The following is a 27,966-nucleotide window of genomic DNA, read 5'->3' on the forward strand; positions in this document are numbered from 1 at the left end:
CAAAGGGATGCTGGCAGCACTCAGAGGGCTCTCAGGAACAGCAGTCATCACCCTCCTCTCCAGCAAATCCATATCTCAGGCAGGGACTAGGATTTTTGGGTCCTAGAATCAACATTTGCAATGGGAAGGGAATTAATTAATCACCTGAAGCAGCATTCCTGAATTTCCAGTCCCAATCTGTCAGTTACCATAGCTGCTGCTGGCCAGCACAGCAGCTGCCAGAAATAAAGATAACAAAAGAAAAAGAAAAAGAAAAAGAAAAAGAAAAAGAAAAAGAAAAAGAAAAAGAAAAAGAAAAAGAAAAAGACTTTATAAATATGAACACATGCCCATGCATATACATGGATGAACAGGAAAAGAGAAGTCACATAAATAAAGAAGCACCTCTACTTGTAAATAAAAAATCATTTGGCTGCATGGTCCAAGATGGTCCTGACTTTGTTTAAAATGACTATGGCCCTCGGGCTGAGAAAGCTGGGACGGGCTGAGAAAGCTGGGAAGGGCTGATCCACAGGTGCAGCACATCTGGCACTGCACAGCAGGCAGGGCTGCCAGAGGGAAGGCCTGGCATTTGCCAACACATAAACTGGGATGCTCCCAGTTTGCTCCATCTGCTGCTGGCAGGGAGGGGAACAGCAGCCCCCCGAGGCAGTGAGGTGTGCTCTGTCTCTGCTGCCACTGACCTGGCCTTGAGTTTCTCTGTGGAGCCCAATCTCCACCAAACACACCCTTTGGGAGCTCCTGGACTGTGAAAGCGGGGAGCAGAAGGTTCTGGATATAAACCACGAATGTCAAGCTCTTTAACTTTTCTAAGGCATTTTTTTTCCCTTTTTGGTTGCTGGCTTATGTTTATTCTCAACCCTATTTGCAGTTTGAGGCTTCAGTCCTTTCTCTGCCTCCCTCCTTTCTCTGCAAACACCCAGGAGGCTCAGTTCCACAAGAGTGAAGGATGGGGTGGCCAGTGGGGCTGTGGTTCCCTTGGGAAGGAGCAGTGCTTGGTGCCCAGAGGTCACTGGAGCAGGGGACAGGGATCTGCTGCGAGTGACACCTGTGCAGGGACAGCAGGACAAGTGCAGGGATGCTCAAGGACTGGCTGGGACTGTGACAGGGCCACAGGGCAGCGTGACAAGAGGCTCCACCCCAGAGGGGTGAGGAGCTGGGGAGCAGGAGAGGGTGCTGCCTTTGCAGGAGAATGAAGGCTTGAAGTTATCTTATACCTTGGGGCTCTGCCTGCTTCTTACAAGCAGGGAGCGCATCTGCCCTCCTCCCTCTGGGCTGCCCAGTCCCCCAATCACTCCATGCCCTGGTTTTGGCTGGGATAGAGTTAATTTTCTCCTCAGTAGCTGGTACAGTGCTGTGTTTTGGATTTAGCAGGAGAATAATGTTGATAACACACGGATGTTTTGGCTGTTGCTAAGTACTGATCACCTTAAACCAAGGGCTCAGTCTCCCATGCTCTGCCAGTGAGGAGCTGCACAAGAAGCCACGAGGGACAGGACAGGTGATCTGAAGTAGCCAAAGGGATATTCCATACTGTGAAACCTCATACTCAATGTAGAAACTGGGGGCTGGGGTCTGTGAGGGGCTGGGGCTGGGCTGGGCATTGGTCAGTGCAAGGTGAGCACTGGGCATCCCTTGTGCTCACCTTGTGAAATAAAACCCCTTTCTTGGGTTTTATTTCTCTCTCCCTCTCTCCTTTTCAGTGCTGTTGTTGCTTTTATTAATATTATTATTTTCAGTTATTAAACTGTTCTTATCTCAACCCACAAGGTTCACCTTTTTCTTCTGGTTCTCCTTCTGAGGCAGCTGCATGGGACTGGAGGCAAACCTCAACACTCCTCATCCTGTTGGACAGAATTTGAGACAGAAACTGCAGGAGAAACTACTGAAACGGTGATACCAACATCTGGCACGTTTTGTGGCAATTTGTGACTGTTGCCACTGAGGGAAAGGCAGGGATGTGGCACGTTTGGCTTGGCACCAGCTGCTGGGCTGATGGTCTGCTGCCTGCCCTGCCCCTTGCCCAGCGAGTGCCATGGGCAGGGCACATGAGGGACAGCCAGCAGAGGGAAGGTTGGCATTTAGGGAGCGGCTCCTGGGTGCTCTGTGGTGGCTCTCTGCCTGCGCTACAACTCTGCGCTGTCCGTGGCCCCACACTGGGCGCCACTTCTGGCGGCACGTCACTTTTCCCACCCCGACCAGCTCCCGAGGGCGCGGCTTGGAACCTCGGCTCCTCGTCAGGGTCGGCGCACTGCTACGTCCGGGCGCTTCTGTGGCTGCGTCCCGGGGTGGGCTGGCCGCACGTTGTCATCGGCGCGAGGGAAGGAAACGAAGAGGCAGGGAATTGTCCAAACCCGTCCGCGTGGAGGCTGGATGCTTTATTGGTTGCGGAAGCCGCAATGAAGAAGCCGCGGCCGCTCCCAACCTCGCATGGACGAATCTGGCCCCAAGGCTGGGGTGCCGCGGAGGGATATAGGGGCGGGACAGGGGAGGACGGGAGCTCTCTGCCCAACGAACACAGGCACCGTGGTGGTGATGTTGCCACAACGGCCAATGGGGACACGACGGGGGCGGACACGGGGGTTCAGGGCCAGTGGGACCGCGAGGATGAGGTGACGAGCACGGAACTGCCGGGGACAGGATGGGGGAGTGGTCACAGGAGTGGCAGGGGAGAACACCCAATGGCCGGCAGCCTGGGGCCAGACACCGCGAGGTGGGGGAATACACGAGGATACACGAGGATACATGGAACTGGTAAGCTAACAAAGACCAGAACCCCAAATCTGAACCTAAAACCCAGGATGCAACAGGGACACAGACCTGTAGAGAAAGCAAAGGGCTTGTGAGGCAATAAGGTCTCTGAGAGGCAGAGAGGATCTGGGGTATTGCAGAGGAGGAGCTACAAAAATCAGGGATTATCGTGGCATGGGTGGGTGTGGGGATGCAGAGCCATGGAGGTGCAGGGACACAGAGCTCTCCAGCTGCCATGGACATGTTTTCCTCCTTCTTCAGGGAGAAGCAGGAGGAGGAGGTGAAGGAAATCTTGAATAGGTGTCACCTTTCTCTTCCCTCTTCATTGCAGCCATGGTGCAATGAAGTATTTTGTTTCTGGAGAAGTTTATCTTCCACTTCCCTACCAGCTTCCTAAAATTCAGTTATCTGTACGAGGCTGGAAGTGTCTAGCACCAGGTACCTGTGCAGAAATATTTTTATGTGATGGTCTTACTTTTGCCCTGAGGCCTGTAAGTTGTGATCCCATCCCAGCCCTAGTAAAAGTGCTAATAAAAAGGAAGGTTGCTAAACCTTTAAATAAATTTTTTTCTTTCTGTCAATGGTGAGTGACAAAATAATTTCTAAAGAGAAAGTTCTTTTTCACTGTTAATGTCCAATTATAAATTCAGCCTCCACTGGGAATAGACCGATATTTGGAGATGTGGGTAATAAACTGCTCAACAGCTCTCTCTGGATCAAAGCCAGCTCTGCAGTGACATCTTACTGCTATTCCACTGCAATTTTTTTTTAATATTTTGAAAATAACAATATATCAGAACATGAGAAATCCTGAGGCTGTGATTTCCAGGGTATCCCACAGCATGAGAAGCCAGCAGCACCAGCACACAGCAGCCACACAATTTGGGGAGCTGGGGCCAGCACCACCAGAGGACACCTGGGGAGGTCTGGGGATGCTCTGACCACACTCCCAGGTGCCTGAGAATCCCCTCCTCTGCTGGGGGATCTGCATCTCCTCAGTAACCTCTCCTCAGACAGCCAAAAATGTGACAAGTGCTGTGACTGCATTTGCATTCTCCACTGCTGGTGGCTGAGGCACGAGCTGGTCAGCGTTTATTTATTTATTCTTTTAACAGAGGATGGAGGCAAAATTTTGCTGTATGCTGCCATCTGCTGTGGGCTTCACATGATTATGAGCATTTCAAATTTGTTTCTGACAGAGAAAATGCTGCTTAGAGTAAAGGTGACCAAATAAATGGCACATGGAGTTGTATGAAAAGGATCTAAAACTCCCTTCCACTTGACCCCCTCTGCAAAATGTCCTTCAAACAGTGGGAAACCTGTAGGAAGGAATTATGATTTACTGGTGATTTTAAGGGCAAATTATTTCCTCTAAGTGCTTCATGCTGTGGTGCTTCAAGGCATTCTTGTTCTTTTCTCTTCCCTTATAATTTTCTCCCCCCTCCCTGCCTTCCCTCTCTCACCTGAAAGCTCCAGGGGGACCAATTTATGGCTGGCAGCCTCAGAGCAGAGCTCTGACGTGGGTGCCTGAGGCAAGGCCAGGCTCCTGTCTCAGCTGCCAGCCCTGTGCCTGCATTTACCTTGAGTAAATACACTCCAGCATTAGGAGGTGGGGAAATCAATAATCTTTTTTTCCTCTTGCTCATTGCATATTACAATTGCATTGCTCAGACTATCAAAGCTCTCTTCAGGGAAATGAACTGGTGATGGAGTCAGTTTTCTTTTGATCAGGAAATACTGGTCTAGTTGTATTTTGACAACCCATAAGATTGGTGCCTTTTTTACCTCTCCCTTGCCAAAAATGATGCAAACTATTAAAAAACTTACTCATATACCTGCTGTCGATGCTGGGGCCACAACCTGCTGTCCTCTACTGGGGCTGGAGCTCCACCAGCAAGAACACATGTGACAAAAGCAACAAAACAAACTTGGAAGCCTCTGCTCATGTTAAACACATCAAAAGAGAGATTAGAGGCAATGATCGAGTGTGCTCTTTCAGTCCAGATAAGAAACACTTCCTTGTACCTTCCCTAAAGTCAAACACACCAGGTAAGCTCCTTTCTTACTGTGCTTTGTGTAATCTGGGGCTCTTGGTGCCCACAACTCTGATACTGCTTCTCACAGGGCTTTTTGTTGGAGGAAATAAATTTGGCCTGCAGATCTTAAACCAGTGCTGCACTCCCAGAGATGCTGGAGTGTGTGCACCTTTCAGGGAACAAATTAGGCTGGAAGCAGCACCAGCAGGATGCACAGTGCAGCACTTAGAGTGAAAGCTTTCAACCTGCTTTCTTTGGGTATTGGAGACACTCTAAAAAGTGAAGAACCTTTTTTTAAACCAAATGTACAGTTGTTAAATTTGTGTTTACAGACTTACTTGAACCTTGCCCTGTGAGCAGAGCTGGGCAGATCCCCACCTCTGTGCTGGGATGTCCCTGGTGCAGGATGTGTTCATGTCAAAAGCAAGTAAAATGCATGTCACCTCTTAGAAGACACTTCGGCTTCCTCAGACACCAATCATAGGCTCTCGTTTTTATGCTTATCTCTGAATCTTTATAGAAATTTCCTGCTTATTTGTATATCACAAGTGTAAAAAAAAATATTTTGGGTTGGCCAAAGGAGAGTTTATCCATGTGATACTTCTCAAAATCTCTGGGAAAACTTCATATTGAATAAAAGTCACTTGTGGTTCATCCAAACTTCCCAGCTTTTTCTCAGTTTCTTGGCTAAACTGTCACGGTGACAGGAACAGATGATGAATGGCAAAGGAATTTTTCTTCACGTGCTGGACATGTCTCACAATGTCCAGCATGTGGAGAACATTGGATTAATTTCCTGACAGTCTGTGACATGTTACTGTGGTTGTAATTTAACCCTGTGTCACACCAGTGATCCGAGTTCCCAAACCAGAGGCTGTTTCATCAGCCTCTTTAATAACGTGGCAAATAGACACTCCCCTAATATAAAGGTCTTAAACACTCCCAAGGTGTTTGCCATGAAACCCCTAATCAGGATTACTTAAACCAGAGCTGCCTTCAGCCCCACCTGCTTTGGCAGCCCTCTGTACCTGCACATGTGGTGTTGAAAATGATTTTTGTTGAACGAAGAGAAGAAATCCCAAGGAAAGAGCAAGGTTTGGTAACCTGCCTTAAAAACTCTTTGAAGAGTTACTCTTTTGTGCACCAGTTCATTCCAGCTGTAATGCTGATAACCAGTTCATCAGTCCCACCTCTCTGAATAAAACACAATGCCCATGTCCATAAAAACACCTCCCACAGCAAATGTCCTAAACCCCCAGGTATACTCACTGGGCTTAATATAAATAAATATGCTAATATTGTGATTATATTTATTTTAAAGCCTCTGGCATGAATGTTAATGGTATATGGAGGGGCAGGAAAATCCAGCTGTAGGGAGTGACTCTTTTATGTGGCAAGGGGGTTGGAGCTGGATGATGTAAGGTCTCTTAGAGACCAAACCATTCCGTGATTCTGTGATTCTACATCCTGCCTGTGCATTATTAAGACAGCACAGCAAGGGGTCTAACAAAAATCAGAAGGAAGAATAAAGGAAGATTTGCAGGCTCACAGGGCTGGTTCTACCCATAAGTGATTGTCATTGAACTGGGGGTCAGTGTGCCTTCTGTTTGGGAAGATTCCAGTAGCTTTCCACATTTTACACTGGATTTCTCTTTAATACAAAAGCAGACCACAATGGATACTTATCATACAGTCTTTTTATAGAAACAGAAGAGTTCAAAAGGAATTTTCAGGGGTCCTTCCAGAAATATGAAATAACACTTTCAGCTCCAAGAGCAGCACCCTCATCTCCAAACTGCTGATAATACTAAAATATAAGCCATGCTGGGCTGTGAAAATGTCATGATAACAAGCAATGAACATCAAAACTCTTCTGAAAATGTCTTAGCTACACAAGGGTTCAACATTGTTGTAGTTCTGTCATGTCAGTTGAAATTCCAGTTTTGGTGTCAGCTTTTCAATAATGATTCCCTCTTTAACAACATGCAGGCTTGGGAAGTGCTGTTTCCATTGCACTGCAGTTTCTCCAGTCAGGGTGAAAGGTTTTGGAGCAGTGTCCTGTTATATCAAGGTTTGTATCCATAGAACAAAGTGGAGGTCGACAGTCCATGTGGGTTTGCTGTTTTCTCTCGGATTTGACCCGATGCATTGCAGCAAAAATTAAGTTCTGATTCTGCCGGCGCTTTCTTGCAGCAGTGGTGATGCAAACACTGATTTAGAAGCACACTGACTGCATCCAAAACCACATCTCAAGCAGATCACCAGCACCTGATCAGATGATAAGATCAATTTTGGCTGATATTGGAAAGCTCTGACAATATTATCCATTATTCAGCCCACACCATCCTCGGCAATCAATTCTGAAATTGACAACTTTCACCCCGGGATTTTTACAAAGGGCAAGTGTCAAACAATCAGGCATTTTCCAGGCTAAAAATAGCTGAGACTGTTGTATTAAAATGGAAATCAGGAAACCACAGCAGCATTTCAGATATTTTGTCCTTTGTCTGGCTGGCATCAGTCCATCCACACACTGATGTCACTAAGAGGCACAAAGAGTGTGGGATCTGTATTGTCCCATTAGCAGAGAAAAGGAGGGAAAGCAGGGCATGAAGAAGCTCCTCTTCCGTTTAAGTTCAGTCATCTCAGAATTTTCCAGTCAAGTTACAACCTGTTGCTCATTTCAGAGCTGTTTACCACAGGAAGACATATAAGAATTTGATTTTTATGAACTTCGTTCACAGCAACATGATAATACATTTGAATTCAGAGATTATTTTTTCTAAGAGTTGAGCATACTTGTGAAAAGTGCCAACCTTCTGCTTCCTGCTTGCTTTTGGATTCAAAGGAAGCTGCTGCTGCCTGTGCAACGGAGCACAGACCTCTTGTGGACCCATAGGAATACTTTCAGGAAAAAAGGCATTTTTGTAGTCTGGTTCTTGGAAGGTAAGTACTAAAATAACAGTGAGCAACTGACCTATAGTTATTCTAGTCTTTTTCTGCAAAACTTTATTGTGACAGCATTCAGGGTTATCAGTCTTAGCTTTTTTCCTCCATGTAAAATCTGTAGCTGACAGTAAACACACATGCTGATCATCCATCATCCATCTGCTTCTTCCACCCAAAACAAGCTGAATGTGCAACAGTTTGCATCAAGTGCAGTTGCCAGTAACAAAAAGAAACAGTGAAAGGTGCTCTGTGAAGGTCCAGAGCTCAGAGCAGGTGACCAGAAGAATGGGCTGGGTCCTTCTGTGGGGCTGGAGTGTGATGTGGGTTTTCAGGAGCCCAGAGAACAGCCACTCCCCTCAGGTCTGCAGTTCTTCTCTCTGGGGGGGGGGGAAAACCCATTTATGCATCTGTTGCAAATGCTGGTGCTGCCACCCGTTGAGCTCTGGAAGGGTTTCCCCACTGCACTCAGGTCTCCAAGGGGACTGAGGGGCTGCAGGAGCTGATCCTGCCAGCGGGATCACAGAAACAGGGAATAATGGCTTGGGTTGGAAGAGACCTTAAAGATCATCTCATTCCAACCCCTGCCATGGGCAGGGACACCTTCCACTATCCCAGGTTGCTCCAAGCCCTGTCCAACCTGGCCTTGGACACTTCCAGGGATCCAGGGGCAGCCACAGCTTCTCTGAGCAACCTGTGCCAGGGTGTCACCACGCTCAAAGTGAAAAATTTATTCCTAACATCTAATTTAAATCTACTCTCTGTTGGTTTGAAGCCATTGCCCCTTGTCCTGTCACTCCAGGCCCTTGTCAATAATCTTTCTCCATCTTTCCTGCAGCTCCCTCGGGCACTGGAAGGCTGCAATTAGGTCACCCCAAAGCTTCTCTGCTCCAGTTTGATCTGGGCTATGCCCCAGTTCAGCTCTGCCAGGTACAAGCCATTTCCTTGGCCCCACTTCCAAAGGCACACTAGTTCTCCTTTCTTTAGGTTTGCTTCAGAGTCCATAAAAAAGTGCCCATGTTTCCATGCTGCACCTGAAAATCCTTTCTAAGGGGATAAACTTACAGCTGAAGGATATCCTTCTGAAAAATTCCAGTATTTTAGCACTTGGCTCAACAAGGATTTTGCTGTACGTTTTTTCTCCCTTGATCACTTTATAATGGAGATCTGTGATTTCATGTGATATGAGCTTTTCATCTGAAATGTTTGTAAATGTAAATAAATCACAATGATATATATTCAGGGGGAATAAAATAAAGTAATATTACAGATGCTGAAGACTCAGAGATATTCTGTTTTCCTGTTTTCTTTGAGTGACAGATCGGCTTGTGAGAGCACAAATCATCAAGTTGTGAAAACAGTGTGTGTCATCCAGCATTCAGATGTGGGCTGAGCTGAAATTGCACACATCACCTTGTTTTGGGCATTTGCTTGTCTGTGAATGTTTGATACTGGCAGTTTGGTTGGAGGAGGAGGTCTCACGCATTTCACAAGTGAGATGGCCACAGGGGTGGTTTCAGCACGTGCCTGCACTGCTGCATTGCTGGAGCTGGAATGGCACCACTGCTGTCCATGCATGCTCTCATCCCAGCAGGCTGGGTGTGGGAACAGCAGCTCTGTCTGCCAGGGCAAGGCTGCAGCAGAACGGGATGCACACTCTGTGGCTTTGCCACAGAGACCGGACAATTAATTAAGCAATTAATTAATAACTATTAAAAGCCTGTGCACAGCTCTCTACCTGCCCAGAATCCTCCCAGGGCACTGGAGGAGGGTTCTCCTGCCTTGCACTTGCCCTGCCTAATGCCACTTGAGGTGTTTTAGTGCACTTGGCATCACCTGAGCCAACACAGGGTATCTGAGCCATCCCCGTGGGGATGGGTGGTGGAAGCTGCAGATCCTTGCCTTCTGCAGGAACACCTGTGAGCCAGGCAGGACAGCCTGAGATCTCTGAAATGGCTCTGGATGACCCTGCCTAGGCAGTGGAGCCCTGCCTGGGAGTCCCACCTGGAGCACAGTGCCTGTCTGTGCTCAGCTGACTGAACCCAGCACCTCTCTGGCAGCACTGGAGAGGTGCTGGCAGCAGCAGAGCTGTTCTCCTGTCACTGGGCCACCCTTGGGTCAGGTGAAAGTGGCTGCAGTGTCCCCTCACTTCCCTGTCTCTGCTCTCCTTCCAGCCAACACCGTGTTCCCTCTGCAATTTCTTCGGCCCACTCAGCTTCCACTCCCCAGGCTTCTCTGTAGCAGCCCCAGGGCTCCAAACCAAGTCACAGAATCACAGAATGTTAAGGGTTGGAAGGCACTTCTGATCAGCTCATCCCAACCTCTCCTGCCATGGGCAGGAACACCTCCCACTATCCCAGGCTGCTCCAGGTCTTATCTAACCTGGCCTTGAACACTGCCAGGGATGGGGCATCCACAACCTCCCTGGACAACCTGTGCCAGGGCCTCACCACCCTCACAATAAAGAATTTCGTCCTGTCTAACCTAAATTTCCCCTCTTTCTGTTTGTACCATCACTCCTTGTCCTGTCACTACAATTCCTAACAGAGTCCTTCTCCAGCTTCCCTGTAAGCCCCTTCAGACTCTGGAAGGTGCTCTGAGGTCTCCACACAACCTTCTCTTCTTCTGGCTGAACAGCCACAACTTTCCCAGCCTGCGCTCCAGTCCTCTTAGCAACTTTGTGTCTGGACTTGCTTCAACATTCCCATGCCCTTCCTGTATTGGGGGCACCAGAACTGTACACACTGTAGTCCCCAAGGATCTCTTTCCTTGACCCCCATCTCCTGACTCAGCCCTTCCACACCTCCCTGCTCCCTGTTCTGCTCCAGTCCCCCTCCCCTGTGATTCCCACCCCTATGGATGTGCTGTCCTCTCCTCTCTACCCCTGTGGGGTGCCCCCAACCCCTCACCAACCCCTGCACCCTGCTCTGCCCGAGGGCCTGTCCCCAAACATCCCCTCCAATTTCCATACAAGACAGCTCAGCTCTGACAAATATGGGCCAAACCCCGTGTGGCACAAAGTGACAACCAGAGGTGGAGGAGCAGGGCAAGCCCAGACCTCCATCTGCTCGTGGATCCAGTCCAGGAAGGAGGTGGTTCTGCTGTAGACGCCCGGCTTGTTCTTCTCTGCACAGCCCACTCCGAAGCTGGTGGTCCCCACCAGCTTCCAGACACTCATATCTTCACAGGCTAAAGGCCCCCCACTATCTCCCTGAGGGAAAAAGAATGAAAACAAATGTCAGCGTCCCAGAAAAGGAGGGAATTGTCTGTTTGGGGAGGTAGGGGGAGCGACATAGTCCAGTAATTCAAAATCTCTTGTTTCTGCTGGGTTCTGGGTCCTGGGAAAAGCACATTACAGCAAGGCTTGGAGACTTTTGAGACATGTATGAGACCATATTTTTCTTTCCCTGGCTCCTGGCTATTGAGCTGAGCTGAGCCCAAGGCTGCAACACCAAGCTCACATCTCACCTCCTCCCCTGCCTGCTCTTGCCTGCTTTTCCAGCCCTTCCCAGACACTTTGCTACGCAGATTCAGCTCAATAGACTCGCATCTAAGTACTGAAAACTTCCCATTTCATTATTGCTGGGGCAGTTTCCTGCCCCACAAGAATCAAAGCCAGCACAACAACTGGAAAAAAGGGAATTTGGAACAAGCCTGTCCCATGGATGAGCAGGGCTTGTCCTGTCATGTGGAGCTGTGTGCTGAGCATGCTGCCCTTGGGCAGTTCTCCTGGGCAGAGCTGGTGCCAGGTGCCTTTTTGGGAGGGTTGTGTGCAGAAAGGGGATGAAATGCAGATCTAGGCACCTACTGCCTTTGTTATTTTTTTTGTTTTGTTTTTGTTTTTGTTTTGGTTTTGATTTTGGGTTTTTTTTTTTTTTTTTTTTGTCCCAAGTGTGATTGGGATGGAGCAAATCTGGAAACATGAAGTTCACAGAATCATAGAGATTTGGGTTGGAAGGGACATTGAAGTATGCGTAGATCCAATCCCTCTGCTTGGAAAAGGGACATCTTCCACTAGGAATTCCTCCCCAGCCCTATCTGGCTTTTCACCATGTGCTTCCTGCACCTTGCAGGTCTCTGGAGCTGCTCACAGTGCAGGGAAGTGCAATTCAGTGCAGTGCAGAGGTCACAGCCAAGGCAGAGAAAGGATGGCACCGTGCTGCAGCACATGCAGCAAAATATGTCTTAAGCAAATTTGGCTTCAGAAGTATCAGATAAGGTCCAGAGAAGAAGTATAAAAAGGAAATTGTAGCGTGTGAATGCACACGGTCAGTGATTGATAATTGTGGTAAGCAGAATAAATGGCACAAACCCAAATGTTTGCCCAAGAAAAGCCTGGGAGTGCCTTCTGATAACTTATCACTCATGTTTTTCCATTTCCAATGAGCACAGTTGCAGTTTGGAAACTTCCATACCTGGCAGGTGTCCACTCCTCCCTTTAGGAAACCAGCACAAAGCATTGAAGAAGTTATGATCCCACCGTAGACATCCCTGTGATTGCAAATTGCATTGGAAATCAGAGGGACACCTGCATAATTCATGGTGTCAGATGTGTCACCTGTTAAAAAACAGGAAAAAAACCCAGAAAAAACCTTCCTGTCCTCGAAAATAATCTCAATTTATAAACAGAGAATGTTTTATATACAAAGAATTGGAAAGGAAGGATGAAAGAACCATGGTTAAATGGCAAGACAAAAGTAAATCAACTTGGTGTCTCATCACTTACAGAACACAGCAATTATCCACTCTGTAGAGATGTGGATTATCACAGTGTATAAAATAACAATGAAATCTGGACATTGTGTGTTTCCACTTCAAACTACACAATTAATGACATTAATAAACTAAAAAGCTTGTTGAACATTGTGTTCAATACTAGTGCCAAAACCTGTTCTGAATTTATCGCCTGTTCTGTTAGTCAACAAATCATCTGCAAACATCTGATTTACTTTATAAATATTTATTTTATTTCATTCAGAGCCTGAACAGATCCTTTCTACAAATGGGAGTATTTGCACACTGCCTATTGTCAGTTTAGGGCTGTTGTTTTTATGTGGCAAACCTTGCTTTCATTTTCTCCCAGCCTTTGGCTGTTATCTGTGGGTCAGGTAATGTTCTGTTCTTGTTCTCTGAACAACAGGAACATGTTCAGTGACACAAATGAAGAGTGATAAAAAACAATTAATGGGTGACAATTCACCCATTTTCACGTGAAGGTGGTTCAGTTTATATTATTGATTAACATGAGCCATGAGTCATGGTAAAAAAAAATTACTTTTCTTTTTGATGTTGTCTTATCCAATTTCTACATCGCCCAACCCGCCTTAAAATACACATATGCTTTCTCTAAAAAAAAGGGATGGTTAATTCTTGCATTCATGCTGTGCTTCCTATGCTTGGAGTTCTAAAGGGCACAGCCTGTTTGACTGAGGCTGAGAACAACACTGGGGACATTTTATATGTGTAATTTTCAACTGTTTCAGAGGATATCCATCCATTCCTTGTGATATGACTTTGCACAGCGCTTTTGCAGCTCAGTTTGTGCATAAAATTCAGTAATATATCTTCTTTCCCCCTCCAGATATTCCAGAAAATTTAGTGTTAAACAGTGCCCCAACCAAATCCTGTATTTACTGTATGTAAGATGTGTGCATGTAGTGAAATCATCAGCAGACAATTTAAAATACCTCCTTCCACAGTTGCTCCCCATCCTGATACCCAACACATTTTCCCTGCTGGGAAATGTTCACCAAAATTGGGCAGACAGATTGGTTCAATGTGACCTATTTAAAAAAAAAAATGGGAGAGAGAATCAAAATTTAGCAAAAAAAGTTTATATGTCTCAGGAAAACTTGAAGATTTGGCTTGCAATGAACTTGTGATGAACACCACCCACTCCCCACATAAATAGCCTGGCAGTTTTCTGCAGGCTTTTTGTCTTGTGGGCAACACTGAGGGTTTGAGACAACACCCACAGTAGCCCCAGTGAGTTTTGGGTACGAAACAACACAAGGAGGTATCAGCAGGTCAATAAACTGAAGAATGAGCAAACAAGAAATGCAGCTGAAAGGCAGATCAGAGGCCCCGGGGCTGCTGGGGTGAGACAAGGAGCTGGGTGTGCACATCCCTGAGAGGGCAAAAAACTTCTTGGATTCTTTGCTTCCCACCCATCAGCTCACAGAGTTTTGGTGCCTCTGAGCTCTGGGACATGGAACTTCATGGGATAAAATCAGAGCTTGATGCTTGCAGGGACAAATGGGTGCTGAGAAAAGGGAGGGAAAATACAAAATATAACTGGGCAGCTCCCAGTGGTTCTGTTCTGCACAGTGCAGTGATCCCAGCTCACGGCATCAAGCCCCCAGCATGGAACACAGTGGGATCGTGCTCAGGTGCAAAGCCACTACTATTCCTTACTATTCCTTCCTACTATTCCTTATTCCTTAAGTATCCCTTAATATCCCTTATTCCCAAAGCTATTCATGAGCAGAAGAAATCAGCAGAAATCTGAGAGACAAAAAAGAACAAAATCAAGATTAATTGTCATTAAAAGTGAAATTTTAAACCACTGCAGGAGAATTGATTTAGAAAACGACTGCCCAGATGTGTCAAAGAGCACCAGCTCCCCTCTGCAGCCAGCTCACAGTGGTTAGGAGGTATTGGCAGATATTTCAATTCATACAGTATTATTGCATATTATTTCAACTCATTGTATCAACTGCAGGTAGCATCCAATCAAAAAAAATAAAAGTAGTTTTCATTTAAATCATCATTATATTCAAATTGCCTTCTCTTCTCTTTGAAATTCAAGCTTGATTTTTAGCTTTGGACACTTCTGGATCCCCCAGTACTCATGGAAAAGACATGATAAAAATCTCTGTGACCTCCAAGCAGAATGAGGCAGGGTGTTTATTTTAGATAGGAAGAATATTTAGAAAGAATAAGTTAATGTTTGCCTATTAATAAATGCCTGCAGTAAATCAATACCAGAGTGGACTGGGAACATTTTGCAGCACGTTGTTGCTGTCCATGCCTGGATATGGAGTACAGAGGAGGTGCTCACACTGAGGCTGGGGGGTTTCTGCTGGTGTTGTGTGGACAGGGGTGTTTTAGCTGGGAAAGTGAGAGAGTCAAATGCAAGCTCACAGAGATAAATTACCATTGAGAGCGAGAGGTGCTGCCAGTTTCATCAGTGCTATGTCATTCCCCATAGTCTTGGGTTTATAATTCCGATGGTAAATTATTTTTTCCACTGAATGTGGGTGAACCTGGGTGTCCTGCTGAGTCACAAAACCAACCTGAACGCTCCATGAGCTCGGCAAGTACAGGCTGGAACAAAGAGGTAGAAGAGAGGGTCAAACCTCCAGGAAAACCCTCAGGTTTTTCTAATTGTCCCCTGAGCTTATACATCCAACAGGCAAATAACTCCAGTCTGCTGTACTGGCTTGCCTCTCTATTAATAATGGCTATGTTTTGCATCTAATTTTAAAAATGTGAAACTAATTTTAGTAAGACACTGGGTGACTAATCTCAGTAAGACTCTGGGTCACTGGTACATTATCAGGGCAATTATATGTATCTTACTACAAATATGTGAGAGCTTTTCATCAGCCCAGCTGTCTGTGCTGCTATGAGACCCCACAGCTGCTGCCTGGCACACCTGCATTCAGCCAGACCTCAGCAGCACTTGTGGCAAGGCATTTTCAAGGAGAAACTTCCCTTCTGAAAGGTGTTTCTGCCCCAGTTCATGAGCTGGCACATCCTTCAGCCTCCAGCACACAAGCAGCTCCTCTCCCTTTGGCCTCACTCCCCTGGGAAAAGGCTCCAGGGATGTGGGTTGTGTTGCCAGCTCTCATCCCCATCACCCTTCAAACACACCACAACCACCTGGGCAGGCGGGACAAAGTCAAGGACAAAGGTTCTAAAATGCTGAATTCATAAGTAATTATTTTTGTGACAACACAGGGTTCTAAATAGGAACTAGGAGTGGGGGTTTGTCTATCCCCTCTCTTCTCTCTACTGGGTATAAAAGCATCCTACAAGACCTTACTCAGAAGAAGGCATCCATGTGGTAGGTGCTTAAAAGCTTTCAGACAAATCCCATTTCAGCTGTCTAAATGTCTTTGGTGAAAGTGGCCTGGAGTTTGTAAGAGCAAGAGGTGCTCCTGCACTAGTAGCATCAAACAAGACTGCAAAACCAGATAGCTCATTATAAATATGTTTGTAATTACACTAAGAAGAAGAGTTTAAATAACTATTTAGCATCTATTTACAGCCTGAAGACCTTTTCAACTGCATAGAAAGGAGCAGTGAGTAAGTGGCAAATTCAGTAAATGCAATTTACAGAAATTGCAGGTTGGGATACCTAAAATCTAGGACTTAAATCTTGTTTTAAGATGTTTTCTTAGGGAGCTGGGAGTGGCCAGAACATCTGGAAACTGGAGTCCTGGGTTTAGATCACTTCCTGGGGAAGCTTTTTTTCAATAAAGACTCATGCAAAGAGAGAGGAACCACTTAAATGTTATGATGCCTTCTTGGGGACTACCTTAAAAGAGATGTCAGACAAAATTAAGGGAATAAAAAGCAGTTCTATTTATTTAAGGGCCTTTAGGTACATTTCAGGCAGACAAAACACCCCCAGGGGCTACACCCAAAATAGATGATGGGTCACAGGTTTTCACACTTTTATAAGTTTGGTCCATTTGCATGTTGGGGGTGTGATAGATGAGTAATGCCACGGCTGACTCTCGCAGTTAAAAGGCAAATATCATGTATATGTGTTCAGAGAAGTTTTATAGATTTATAGTTATGTTTTACCCCCCTTGCATTGCTATTATGGGGTGGCCTGGGTTTGGGACATTTGGGAGGGTCAGCTTGTCACTATGGCAGCACCTGACCTCCAATCAAGATTTAAGGACATGATCTCCACCACTGGACAGCAAAGAAGGAGTCGATGGACAGAACTTTGGGAGGGGCTAAAGGGTTAAAAGGAGAAACCTCCATTGTGTGGATGAGCACATGGTGGGAAAGATTCTCTGCTCCCAGCGCTGTAATATTTTCTCTATTCAGTCTTCTGTTGTATTTTTGATAATGTTTTAATAAGCCTTTTAAAATTTTGAAAGTGAGTATAGTTTCTTACGGGGGTTAATATTCCAAGTACAGCTTCAGGTAATGAAGTCATTTACCCCAAGTTTGCTCCCCCCCAAACTCAATTTTGTCTACATTTCTTGAGGCTCATGACAATTAGGTGTCCTTGATTCCCAGGCCTAGAGAGGAATTTTTTGTGCCCAAAATGGGAAAGCAGCAGCTCACACTCGGTGTGAAGTCTAGAGCTATACACTGAAGAATTCCAGGATTACAAACACATGAAAAACATAAAAGCCAAAACCCTAAGGCATCAGCCACAGATGAGGCAGTGCGTCCTGCAGGTTATTTTTAAGTGCAAGCAGAGTGTCCCCCGAGCAGGGGGATTTGGGGAGCAGGGGGGTTTGGGGAGCAGGGGGGTTTGGGAGCAGGGGGATTTGGGGAGCAGGGGGGTTTGGGGAGCAGGGGGATTTGGGCACTCACTCGTAGACGCAGTGGGCAGCCGTGAGGATCCAGAGCGGGGTGATGACTGAGCCCCCGCACAGGTGGTGGCCCTGGAACTGCAGGCTGACCTGCCATGGCCACTGCCGGGGGGACGACGCGTTGCCCCCCACGATCCGCGGCCCGTAGCTGGCCCGAGTCCCACACGCTGCCAGGAAGCAAAGGTTACAGTCCAGAGGGGAAACACAGCCCTGGTTTGGGTCACGTTCAGCCCCTCTCCTCCCAGCCTTGCTGGGGGTGGGAGGTCTCTGCAGCTGGAGCATCCCCACCCCATCCCCATGGCCACATCCCAGAGGTTTCTCCTGCTCCCTCCCATCCCTGCAGGTCACTCATGGCCTGGGGTTTGTGGGGTCCGTGTCTCTCCCTTCCATGCAGGTGCAGTGCTCAGCTGAGCTGTAAAACCCCCCTGCTCTGCTCTCCTTCATCCTCAGGGTCCCACACAGGTAGGCTCAAGCATCTCCTCTCCCCTCGTGGTGATTTTGCTGCTGTATTTTGATTTTTTTTGTATCCCAATCTGAGAACTAGGTGGCATGGAGAGGTGTGGAATGGAAATCCCATTAAGGCAGAATTTCCCTTTTCCTGCCAAGATGTCAAAGACTTGGAATTACAGTGTGAGTCCATGGACTCAACACACAGGCCTTAAATATACACTTCTTACTGGGATTCTCACTGAAATGCTCCTGCTATCTAATGCTCCCAATCTGTCCTCCCAGCCTATTTTTTATCTTCTGAAATTCTTTCAAATTTTACATAAAAAATACAATTTTTCTTTGGTGTGATAAGCTGATAGTATAATATGCCCTGAGTACACAGTTGCTCCCAACTCTTTCCATGCAGTGGATAACAAAGCAGAGTTTCTGCTTTTATTTTCACTTTTTCTGATTCTTACCCAAGCACTTTAAGATGATCACATTGCCAGAAGTGCATTCCTCCCTGAGATGAGAAGACAGCGCAGCATTACTCCCAATTCACAAATACCTTGTGTTTTTTCAATATTATATCATTTTCCTGTGCACATAAATATAAGTAACTAATATATTGAAAGAGGTACAAAGGCATGAACTCATCCAATCTAATCAGGACCTTTAACTGGAATACTGAAGCTGGGAGCTTGGCCACCATCAGGAGGCTGCAGACCATCTGCTGCCCTGCTGAAGAGGGGCTCACTCTTCCATGGGGGAAGACCTCAAGTCTCTTTGGATCCATTGCTCCCTTCTCACTGGAAGGTAACTAAGAAAAACCAGCATTCGTCAGGAGGAGTAAATGGACCATAAAGGGTTCATAAACCCACTGGGAAATGTGTAAGGATCTGCAAACTGAAACAAACTGCTTCATGATGGAAAAACAGAAGAGCCTGGTGCCAATCCATTGGCAAAAGTGGCATCATGGGACAGTCATTCCAAACAGCTCATTTGAAAGCCTTTGTTGATTTTAATGGGTCTTGGATGAGACTCAGTTTATATTCCAGCAAGACTGCTGTTGAACCTCAGTCTAACATGTAACACCACCAAACACAAAGTCCTATGTGCCTGAAAAACCAGCAACAACCCCAAACTATTGATAAGTCCCCTTCTATTGATTGCTCTCTTCCTGAAGCAGCTGAGGCATACCTGAGGTTGGTGGCATTGTGCAGGGATGTCACTTGATCAGCTGCGAACCAGTGGCTGAGGGATACGAAATGTCTTTGGAACTGTTTTTCGACTGCAGCCACGGGCAGGTAACCTGAACTCACATAACTGCAAATAAACCATAAACACAGCTTCCCCAGACAGCATTGCAGCAATCTGCTTAAATAATTCACCAGTTCTGCTAATGAAAACCACAATAATCAGATGCTGGCATTCGATAAAAGTAATTATTTCCTCCCCCTATGCTCCTTACCACGTGCATGTATTTTTTGACATAATTGTGTGTGAAAGCCACACATGCTGAGATGCATTTAACTGGCAGAGAAAGTAAATTTTAATTGTAATATTACAATGAAGCTTTTCATTGTAAGTGGCTGGCACATTTCCTGAGCCACTTACAAGCTCATTTTCTCCTTTTTCTGGAGTTATGTTTTCCGGCAGGGAGGATGAATAATTTTTAATTTTTTCTTCTCTTATTTGTTCAAAAATTGAAATGTATTTTATCCTAAAGGCAACAAGAATTTATTCAAAGCATCTTTATACTGCTAACTATAACAGAAATCAGAATGATGCCATGGTAAGAAAAAGCAGAGCATCATGCCAAATCACGACTCCAAATCTTTCTCAGTTTTATGCAAGTTTGTGAAAGAAATGGTGCTTTTTCAGGAATGGGATCAAACCAGCAAGAATTGCCTTGCCACATTCTTCTCTAATTAAGAGGTGGAGTTTAAATCCTATCAGATGTCATGACATGAATTGTGTATACAATTTACCTACAGGGTGTGTAAAAGACGTGGGAAATGCTCATATGTTTTTAGTGCCTCTCTAAAAGGGACAAATAGGATTTGGGCACCTGCATCACACAGGAAAGATTTAGCCAAGCCATTCTATTTAGCCATCATGCAGGATTTATAGCAGTAATAAAAGGTATTTGCCATGTACAAGTACATCATCTCAAATCTCCTCAATCATATGACTCACAAAGGTGGACTGTCAAGTCATTTTTAAGGCACAAACTAACACAAGGTTTCGTTAGAAAGACTGAAGACCTCCGAGTTTGTTCAAAAGGCCAGATGAAGTTGGTGGCCATACCTTGAGAAGCCCAGGTGCTTGCAGGTCGTGTTCCCATACTCTGCCCTCCAGTCGTCGGAGCAGACCGTGCGCCAGGAGCCGAAGGTGAACACCTGCAGCACTGCCCTCTTCCCACTCAGCCTGACTTTGGGATTCAGGACAAGAAAAGCCCCAGTGAGCTGTGAAGATGAACATCAGGCACACAACAGGCACACAGCAGTGCCCAGGCACCGCTCTGGTGTCTGTGTTTTCTGGCTCACTGAGCCACTGCATATCTTTTTCATCATTTGGATTCTTTGACAGAATTTTTCTGTGCTTTTTTTTTTAAGGACTCCGAGCTAGGACAGCTAGGGGAAAAAAATCTTTGCTCATGGAAATGCCAACTCTAATACAGGTGGTGGAGGCTGCCTGGCCCTCCAGTGAGCTTTAAGCCAGTCTTGGTGATTGCAGTGAGCTGGAACTGCAGATGCTTTGCCCTGAGGAAAGCCGTGGCCAGGGTAAGGGATGAAGGTGGTGGGCACCTCCTGTGTAAGAGAGGTGGATGCACTTGTGCCCAGCTGTCCTGGACCTGGAAAGGGCACATCTGTGAGGGAGAAGGAAGGCCATGCACGTGGTCGCTGCTGAATAGGGCTTTCCCACACGTGCCCATGATTCCAGGGTTATGGAATTGCAGAGGAAGAGGAAAAGCAGAGGTGTTGCCACTGGCTCCACAGACACCTCAAGCCTCCCTGGGGAAAACTCTCCAAATGCTGAACACATTGTGAAGGATTAGCTGGGGCCAAAAGCTCGTGGTTCTTGTCACTCCTCCTATTGCACAGATGGAAGGCTGTGCTGCCTCCTTACCTGTAGGCACAGGAGCCAGGATTACAAGTGCACTGAGCTAAAACCCAGTTATTCTGTTTGTTAACATTAGAGTCCTTTCCCTCCAGGGGCTGTGAACACCACAGTTACCTTCCATAGCACAGGACAGGGAAGTACTATTTAAAGCATCCCTGTGATTCCCAAAACTACCACATAAAGAAATTCAGAAAGTTCTACATCTCACACATGAAGCAGCAAATTCTACAGCACTGAATGCACAAAAGGCTGATTTCTCCCATTCCCACATCCTTTAAAATAACACCAGGATTTTGCAATCTTCAAAACTGACACAGCACAACGGTGTGCCAGTGAATACAGAGTATTCTGTATTTACACATCATAAGGCACTGGGGTGACACCTTGCAGGCAGAAGAAATGTGAGCAGTCAAAAAGCATCTAGGCTTCTAATGGAGAAAATTATCAAAAACGGCAGTGACAATATTCAGCAATCATCACATTTATCTAAAAAGCAGTTTGATTTTTCATAAACTGTAAATCGGTACCTCAGAGAGATTGCTCCTCTGAAGTGGTGATTTAGATATTCCATTGGTGTCTGTCTTTCTTGTCTCACCCAAAATCTTTACAACAAGCATTCTTTGATAACTTGCCACTTCTACAGGAGGAGGTAGGAGGGATTTATAATCAAAATTGAATTACCACATCTGTACTCATCCTCCCCTTCTTTACAGTTGAAGACACCATTGCACCTGGCTGATTTCTGGATACACTTAAAGGATGATCGACAGCGGAATTTCCCAATGCAGTTGTACTGGACTAAAAGGAATGAAAGAACACAGGGCAATGAAAACACACTTGGATTTTAATTTAACAGTTCTGCATTCCATTATCTGTCCAGATTTCAGTCTTGCTAATGAAAAGCTAGCTCCTGTACTCCAGGAACTTTGGAAATACAACCTGGAGGTTGCTACGTGGTGCTGCTAAAACTCATTTATTAGTAATGACTCGTAGGAGGAGCCAGCCTTGCTGTGTGTGCTGACTCCTTCCCAGCTCCTTCTGCACAGTTGAAGTGTCACTCGAGGGTGAGTTCCTGCCTGGTGCCTCAGACCCTCAGCAGGAAATTAGGGAGACCCTTGGAAAACACATCCAGTGCTCACTCTCCCCAGGGGGATGCCTCAGCCTCCCACAAGCTGCTCCCACTTCCAGGTGTGGAGACACAACAACCCCTGGGCCTGGGCAGGTCACACTTCCCAACCACAACTAAACTCATTCTGTATTTTCTTTTCCTTTATAGAAGTTGTTTTTGATAGGGGAAAGTTCTTTAATTCTTTGAAAGCAAACTTAGAGAAGTGAATTACAAGACAAAAATATGGTGTGGACTGCCCACAGGAGCTTTTTTACCCCCCGTTTCTAAATTCAGCTCATTGCCAGAGGGGAGCTGACCAAATTTTTCTAGAGAAAGGTTTCCTGATGCTGCAGGTTCTCCAGTGTTGTAAATATTACACCAATCCTCTCAGGAGTGCCAGACCTATTTTATCCCTACATGTAAATAAAATTTAAAGCCATCACCTCAACAAGATTTTTTACTTCCACAAACAAGACACAGTAGCAGTTTAATTCCATTCTCAGTAAAAGGCCCATGAAAAATTAAGCATTTGAATGGCTAAGTGAGAACTTAATAAATAACTAATGGTACTCACCACCCAGGCCAATGGCAACTGCTAGGATTACTGCAAGGAATAAACCACAGATATATGGGAAGTATTTTAGGGAGACAAGAGCATGGCACATTGAAGGTGGTTCAATATCTCCTGGAAAACAGAGAGAGAGAAAGCTTCTGTGAGGTTAAACCAGCTGAACTGGCAATCAGAAAGATTTATCTAATGTAACTAGATGTCATCAATAACTCCTGGATATACTTCATGAGCTGACCTCATCAGAAGGGATTTAGATTTGCTCTTTCAGAGAATGAGAAGGTTCCAAGTGCTTTAGGGCTGCTGCTGCTCATTTATTATTATTATTATTATTGTTACTATTATTATTATTATTATTATTATTATTATTATTATTATTAATGCTCAAATCCCTTGAGCATTTGTCTTGGGAAGGTCTGAGTTGTGCCCCTGCAGAGCACCTGGCCTGTCCTCAATGCAATCAACAACGTGAGCTCCAAATTTTCATTTTCATGGGCTACATCCCACTGGGAGCTCTTCAAGCATATGAGCACCTCTGCTGAAAACTTGAGCCCTGGGATAAACATGAAATTCAGACCACTTCTGTCTGTGTAATCAGACCTGTGTGCAGCTCATAAACAGAAGTTCAAGACAAGAAGGAGGAAATTCTCTGGTTCCTTTGGACTTCGAAGCAAGGTCAAGTGAAAATTATTGAAAAATAAATTTACCAAAAAAAAAAAAAAAAAAAAACCAACAGCAAGAAGAAAAAAACCAAAAACAGAATCCCAGGGTCCTCTACCTAGTCTCAAAAACTGTGAAAAAGTCATCTATTCAAAGTTTTGCTATAAAGGTAAGAAGAGAACAGCGTGATGACTCAAGGTTGAATCTTGAGTTTTCAAGTACAAAAGGCTGCATCTAAAGTTAAAATATACATCAGTAGTTATTGCAGAATACATTTCATGAGCTGGACCTCTTTACCAACCACTGACCTCCAGAGCTGACCTCTACTCAGTGGCATTGCCAGTCTGGAAGACAACAAGAGATTCTGCTGAAAATAATGAGTGGTTCACTTGTCTCAAATGTATTCTGATATACAAAGGGCAAACTGTGGGGAAATAGCAAACACAGCTGGATCATGAGTGCACACAGGAACTGGCAGAACCTTGTCTTTAATTTTAGTTTATACAGCTCTTCACTTCCCCATTCTTCAGGCTTTATAATTGAGATTGGCAGATACAATCAGTCAAGGATAAGGAGTGTCTGCAAAGGTTTATAGACTCTCTAGGTAAATCCCAGCTTCCTCAGACTCTCAGGAGCAGCTGAATAACTGGTTTTGGCAATGGAGTTGGTGTCTGGTATGCCAAAAATCTTAGACAGCTGTAGCAGCTAATGGACTAGAAAATTAAATTGCTCTATTTTCATTCTGGATCTCAGCCTGCCTCTGTTGGAACCCGTGGTTATTTTGAAACCAATGGGAAGCAGCAAACAGACATGCTAATCCTCCAAAGCTGCTATTGTAAAATGCAGGCAAACCCAATGGGAAGAAATGATGATGTCCAATTCCAGTTCGGAAGGCTGAAGGATTTCTTCATTATAACTATGCTATAATACATTAATATACTATATAAAGGAAGATACTAAAACTGCATGCCTACTTTTCTAACTACCTTATCTAACTCACAACTTGTGACCCTCTCGCTCTAGTCCAGCCACAGGTGGATTGGATTGGCCACCAGGTTCAAACAATTCTCACCAGAATCCAACCAAGCAATCACCCCAGGTAAACAATTTTCCAAACCCATTCCACATAAGAAAAACAAGGAGCAGAAATAGAAATCATTTTCTCTTTCTTTGTCTCTGTACACCTCTACGAAAAATCCTGAGAGAGAGAGAGATGTTCTTACCACAGGCTGCTGCATTTTATAGTCAGGTTTTTTAATGGACCAATTTCCAGGTTGGCAAAATTTCAAACAAACCATTCAAAAATGCGTCTGGGATATGTGGGGAAGCGTTTGCTTCTGTGTGAATAATCAGGGTGTAGAAAACGCTTGTGTGTGCAACTCGACACAAGATGTCATCACATCACTGAGCTGGCAAACCTCACACCTGGGGGAGGGAGGTCGTGTTTCCTCCTCCTCAGTGTGATTGCTTGCTGTGGGTGGGCAAGCACAGCTTGGCACACAGTGGCCACTGGGATTGCAAAGGCCAGAGGGCTGTGGATTGTCCCTACCAGATCCATCTGCACTCGGGTCCACTCTTGCTTGTGGTATGAAGAAAAATCTTTTGAAGGTAAACTGAATTTGTGGTACTGGTGGTTCATCTTCTGTAACGGAGATGATTTCAAGACTTCCAGTAGTGGGATTTGTCTCTTGAACCTGACTCAACAGGAGAGGAAAATAAAAGAAAAAAAGAAAGAAAATAATTATTATAGTGTTGTCATTATAATAATTGTAATTATAATGAGTCACAGAATGGTTTGGGTTGGAAGGGACCTTAAAGTTCATCCAGTTCCACCCCCTGCCACTGTCCCAGGCTGCTCCAAGCCCCAGTGTCCAACCTGGCCTTGGACACTTCCAGGGATCCAGGGGCATCCAGAAATTCTCTGGGCACTCTGTTGCCAGGGCCTCACCGTACTCATAGTGAAGGGTTTTTTCCTCATCTAAACCTTCTTGCAGCCTTCTTTGAGTACTGGAAGGCCATAACAAGGTCTGTCTGGAGCCTTCTCTTCTCCAGGATGAACAACACCAACTCTCCCAGTCTTTCCTCACAGCAGAGGTGCTCCAGCCCTCTGTGTATCTTTCTGGCCTCCTCTAGATTCACTCCAGCACTGTCCATGTCCTTCCTGTGCTGGGGACCTCAGAGCTGGACACAATACATCGTTAGGTACTTAGTTGTCATGAGAGAAGCACTTATAATTAATTTAGCAGCAAACTACTGAGGTTAATTTTTGTTCAGATTTGTCTAAGCACCAGAGCTACTTTTAATAACTCACACTGGGGCTGTGAATCCATCCCCTGCTCTATAATTGCAACAGGAAACAAGAGAAAGACTAAAATGCATAGGACAGCAGCTCAGCACCTGACAGGATCCTCATTCTGGGGAATTTTACTCCAGTAAACTTTTGATGACTTACTACACAGGGAAAAAAACTAAAGTTAGCTACACTAGAATTTGGGGCAAATAGATTTGAAATGCTAATTTCTAACTCTGGTTCTGCATAATGGCAAAAAGAATCAGATTTTTGAACTCAGAGTGATGTGAAATAGGTCCAGGATTGTTAAAGACAGTGGAGCTAGTAAGCTGTAAAAATTAGTATTTTTGCAGAGTCAGTCCCAGAAAATGCTTACAGTGACATATTTTAGGCAAAGAATACATGTTTTACCTGTGACATTATATCTTTAATGGAATATACCCTGGAGTATTTTTTCACCTTTCTGCAATAAGGTTTATGCTCTTTCATTTGGTAAAATTTCACCTACATTTAATTGAACATAAATTAAACTTTGTAGAGAATCTGCCAGCATGATTGTTGAATATTAAAAGCAAAAAAGCCTTCTAGCTGGGGCATAATTTGCCCATCAGGAAACAGAACAGCATTGTGAACTAAATTACATGCAAGCCAAACACTGACATTTCGCTTGTTCAGAGGCTATCACATGCTCCCAAAGCTTCACTCACCTCTTCCTGAGAAGTCATAGTTAAAAGCAAAACTGTTTTCCTTCTTCATTATCAAAAGCAACCCAAAGGAAACTCGGAGTTTGCTGAGCCTCTCTGCTCGGGGCGGGTTTCCAGCCGGCCGCCGCGCACAGCATCAAGGCCGCAGCCCATGTAACCCAACCTGGAGAGGGGTATCGGGTGACCCTGGATGGCATGGCTACGGAAAGGGGCAGATAAAAATTCAGCACGCTGTTTAATTAGCTTAAAAACACCAGGCAACATTGTGGGATCCGCAAACCTTCCCGTAAGCCCTTAGCAAAGGAGCCCCGCGAACGCCATGGGGGCGCTTGCTCGTCCTCTGCCGAAAGAGAGGGCCCTGAACACCAAGAGCTGTGGCTGGCAGGGAGCAGCAGCCCCAGGGCTTCATCTCTTCAGCTCTTCAGCTCTTCATCTCTGAGCACACACAGCTCACAGACTCACCTTGCTCCTCCTCTGCTGGGTTTAGCCTTCGCCGTGTTGCCTGCACAGGGCTTGTGAAAAAGCAGCGTCTCGTGTTGCTGAAGCTCAGTTGTACTCTGGGATTTAGAAAATGGAAATGCACGTTCAGCTGCAAGGAATGCTCGAGGGTAGTAAAAATTTGGCTGGGTTGTTTTGACTTAGAAGAGAGATTTCTGATAGAGGGGAGGATTGAAGAAGGAAGGAGAAGGAAGGATGATACAAAAAGCCACAGGAGTATAAGTGTAACAACTTACACTCCACGAGGCCAGGGAGGAAATGAAAGTTTTCCATGTCCCTGGAATATGGCTGAGATGAGATAAGCTCTTCAGTCCCATTTCTGTGCACGATGGAGACTGGCACTTCCAAAGGAGAGGACACCACCTCATGATCCTATTAACTTCAGCCATGACATCAAGAATCCTTCATCATCTCTTGTGTCACTCTTTAAGCAGCTTTCCCTGGAAATGGAGATGCTCTCCCCACCAGGCTTCAGATAGTTCTGAAGGTTCTCCAAATGGCTGGAGAATGAGCTCAAGCTGGCCAGGTGTCCCAAGGGGAACTTCAGCCAAAGTGGGGAAAACATGAGGGCTCATTTCAGGTGACCAGCAGTCCAGGTGATCTTTTCAGCCCATGGGGTGAGGTGTCCTGTCCTCCAGAGGGAACACTGAGACCTGCAATGAGGACAGAAAAAAACTGTCTCCAACCAATTCACCCACTCTGGCCATGCTGGAAAGGCTGGGGACCAGCCAAGGCAGCTCTGCAAAGGCTCCCACAGTGGGACTGGCACCACTGGAAAGGACAAATTCTTCTCCCTGCTTCCACCCTGAGCTGCTCCAAGCTCAGCCTCAGGGTGTGATGTGAAATTGGGTTTAATATTCCACAGTTTGGTTGCTCATTGCCTTTGGCTGAGAAGACCAAAGCAGGAGCCACATAAGATATGGGCAGGAGCACTTAAGAACTGAGCCCAACAGGAAAGTTTTGGCCTCCAGATAACTTCCTACACACTGAAGGACAGCCCCGCTTGTTCCCCCCGGTGCAGTTGCAGCTCAGGTGGATTTCGTGGCTTTCAGGAGACAGTTTATAGTGAAAAGCTAAAAGATTCCACCTCAGCTCCTTCAGCAAGCTCACTCTGACTGTGGTGTTTGCATTTGGGCTCCTCATCTTGTTCTGCCAGGGCAGATAGGAAAAGCTTTTGCTTTTTCAGCCACCCTATGACAAAAATTCAGAGGCGCAGATTCTATGAAAACAGGATGTCAGGTTTTGTCAGAAAAGATCACAAGGGGTGTAAGGTTGGGGTTTTGGGTT

The 27,966-nt window shown here is 45.6% G+C and overlaps 1 protein-coding gene across 1 annotated transcript; it reads right to left on the reverse strand.

Annotated features, from left to right (window-relative positions):
- Positions 1–8,092: 8,092 nt before the first annotated feature.
- On the reverse strand, positions 8,093–26,202 carry TMPRSS3 (transmembrane serine protease 3). Its single transcript, XM_053935463.1, has 13 exons — positions 26,185–26,202; positions 24,737–24,881; positions 22,534–22,644; positions 21,533–21,649; positions 20,036–20,159; positions 18,926–19,051; positions 18,205–18,248; positions 17,298–17,463; positions 14,890–15,059; positions 13,421–13,516; positions 12,149–12,291; positions 10,792–10,944; positions 8,093–8,113 (listed from the first exon to the last, which is right to left on the reverse strand). The coding sequence occupies exons 1-13, from the start codon at positions 26,200–26,202 to the stop codon at positions 8,093–8,095; spliced, it is 1,434 nt and encodes a 477-aa protein (XP_053791438.1).
- Between the last annotated feature and the right edge of the window lie 1,764 nt (positions 26,203–27,966).

The sequence above is a fragment of the Vidua chalybeata genome, chromosome 2 (assembly GCF_026979565.1).
Source record: "Vidua chalybeata isolate OUT-0048 chromosome 2, bVidCha1 merged haplotype, whole genome shotgun sequence".
Classification (NCBI taxonomy): domain Eukaryota; kingdom Metazoa; phylum Chordata; class Aves; order Passeriformes; family Viduidae; genus Vidua; species Vidua chalybeata.

What these genes read in the sequence shown, in the direction of transcription:
- TMPRSS3 (XM_053935463.1), bottom strand. An exon ending in CACAATGCCACCAACCTCAG is followed by an intron (nt 18,249 to 18,925) that starts GTATGCCTCAGC and finishes TTCTCATCTCAG; the next exon opens with GGAGGAATGCACTTCTGGCA. An exon ending in GATCATCTTAAAGTGCTTGG is followed by an intron (nt 17,464 to 18,204) that starts GTAAGAATCAGA and finishes GCTTCCTGGCAG; the next exon opens with CGTGTGGGACTCGGGCCAGC.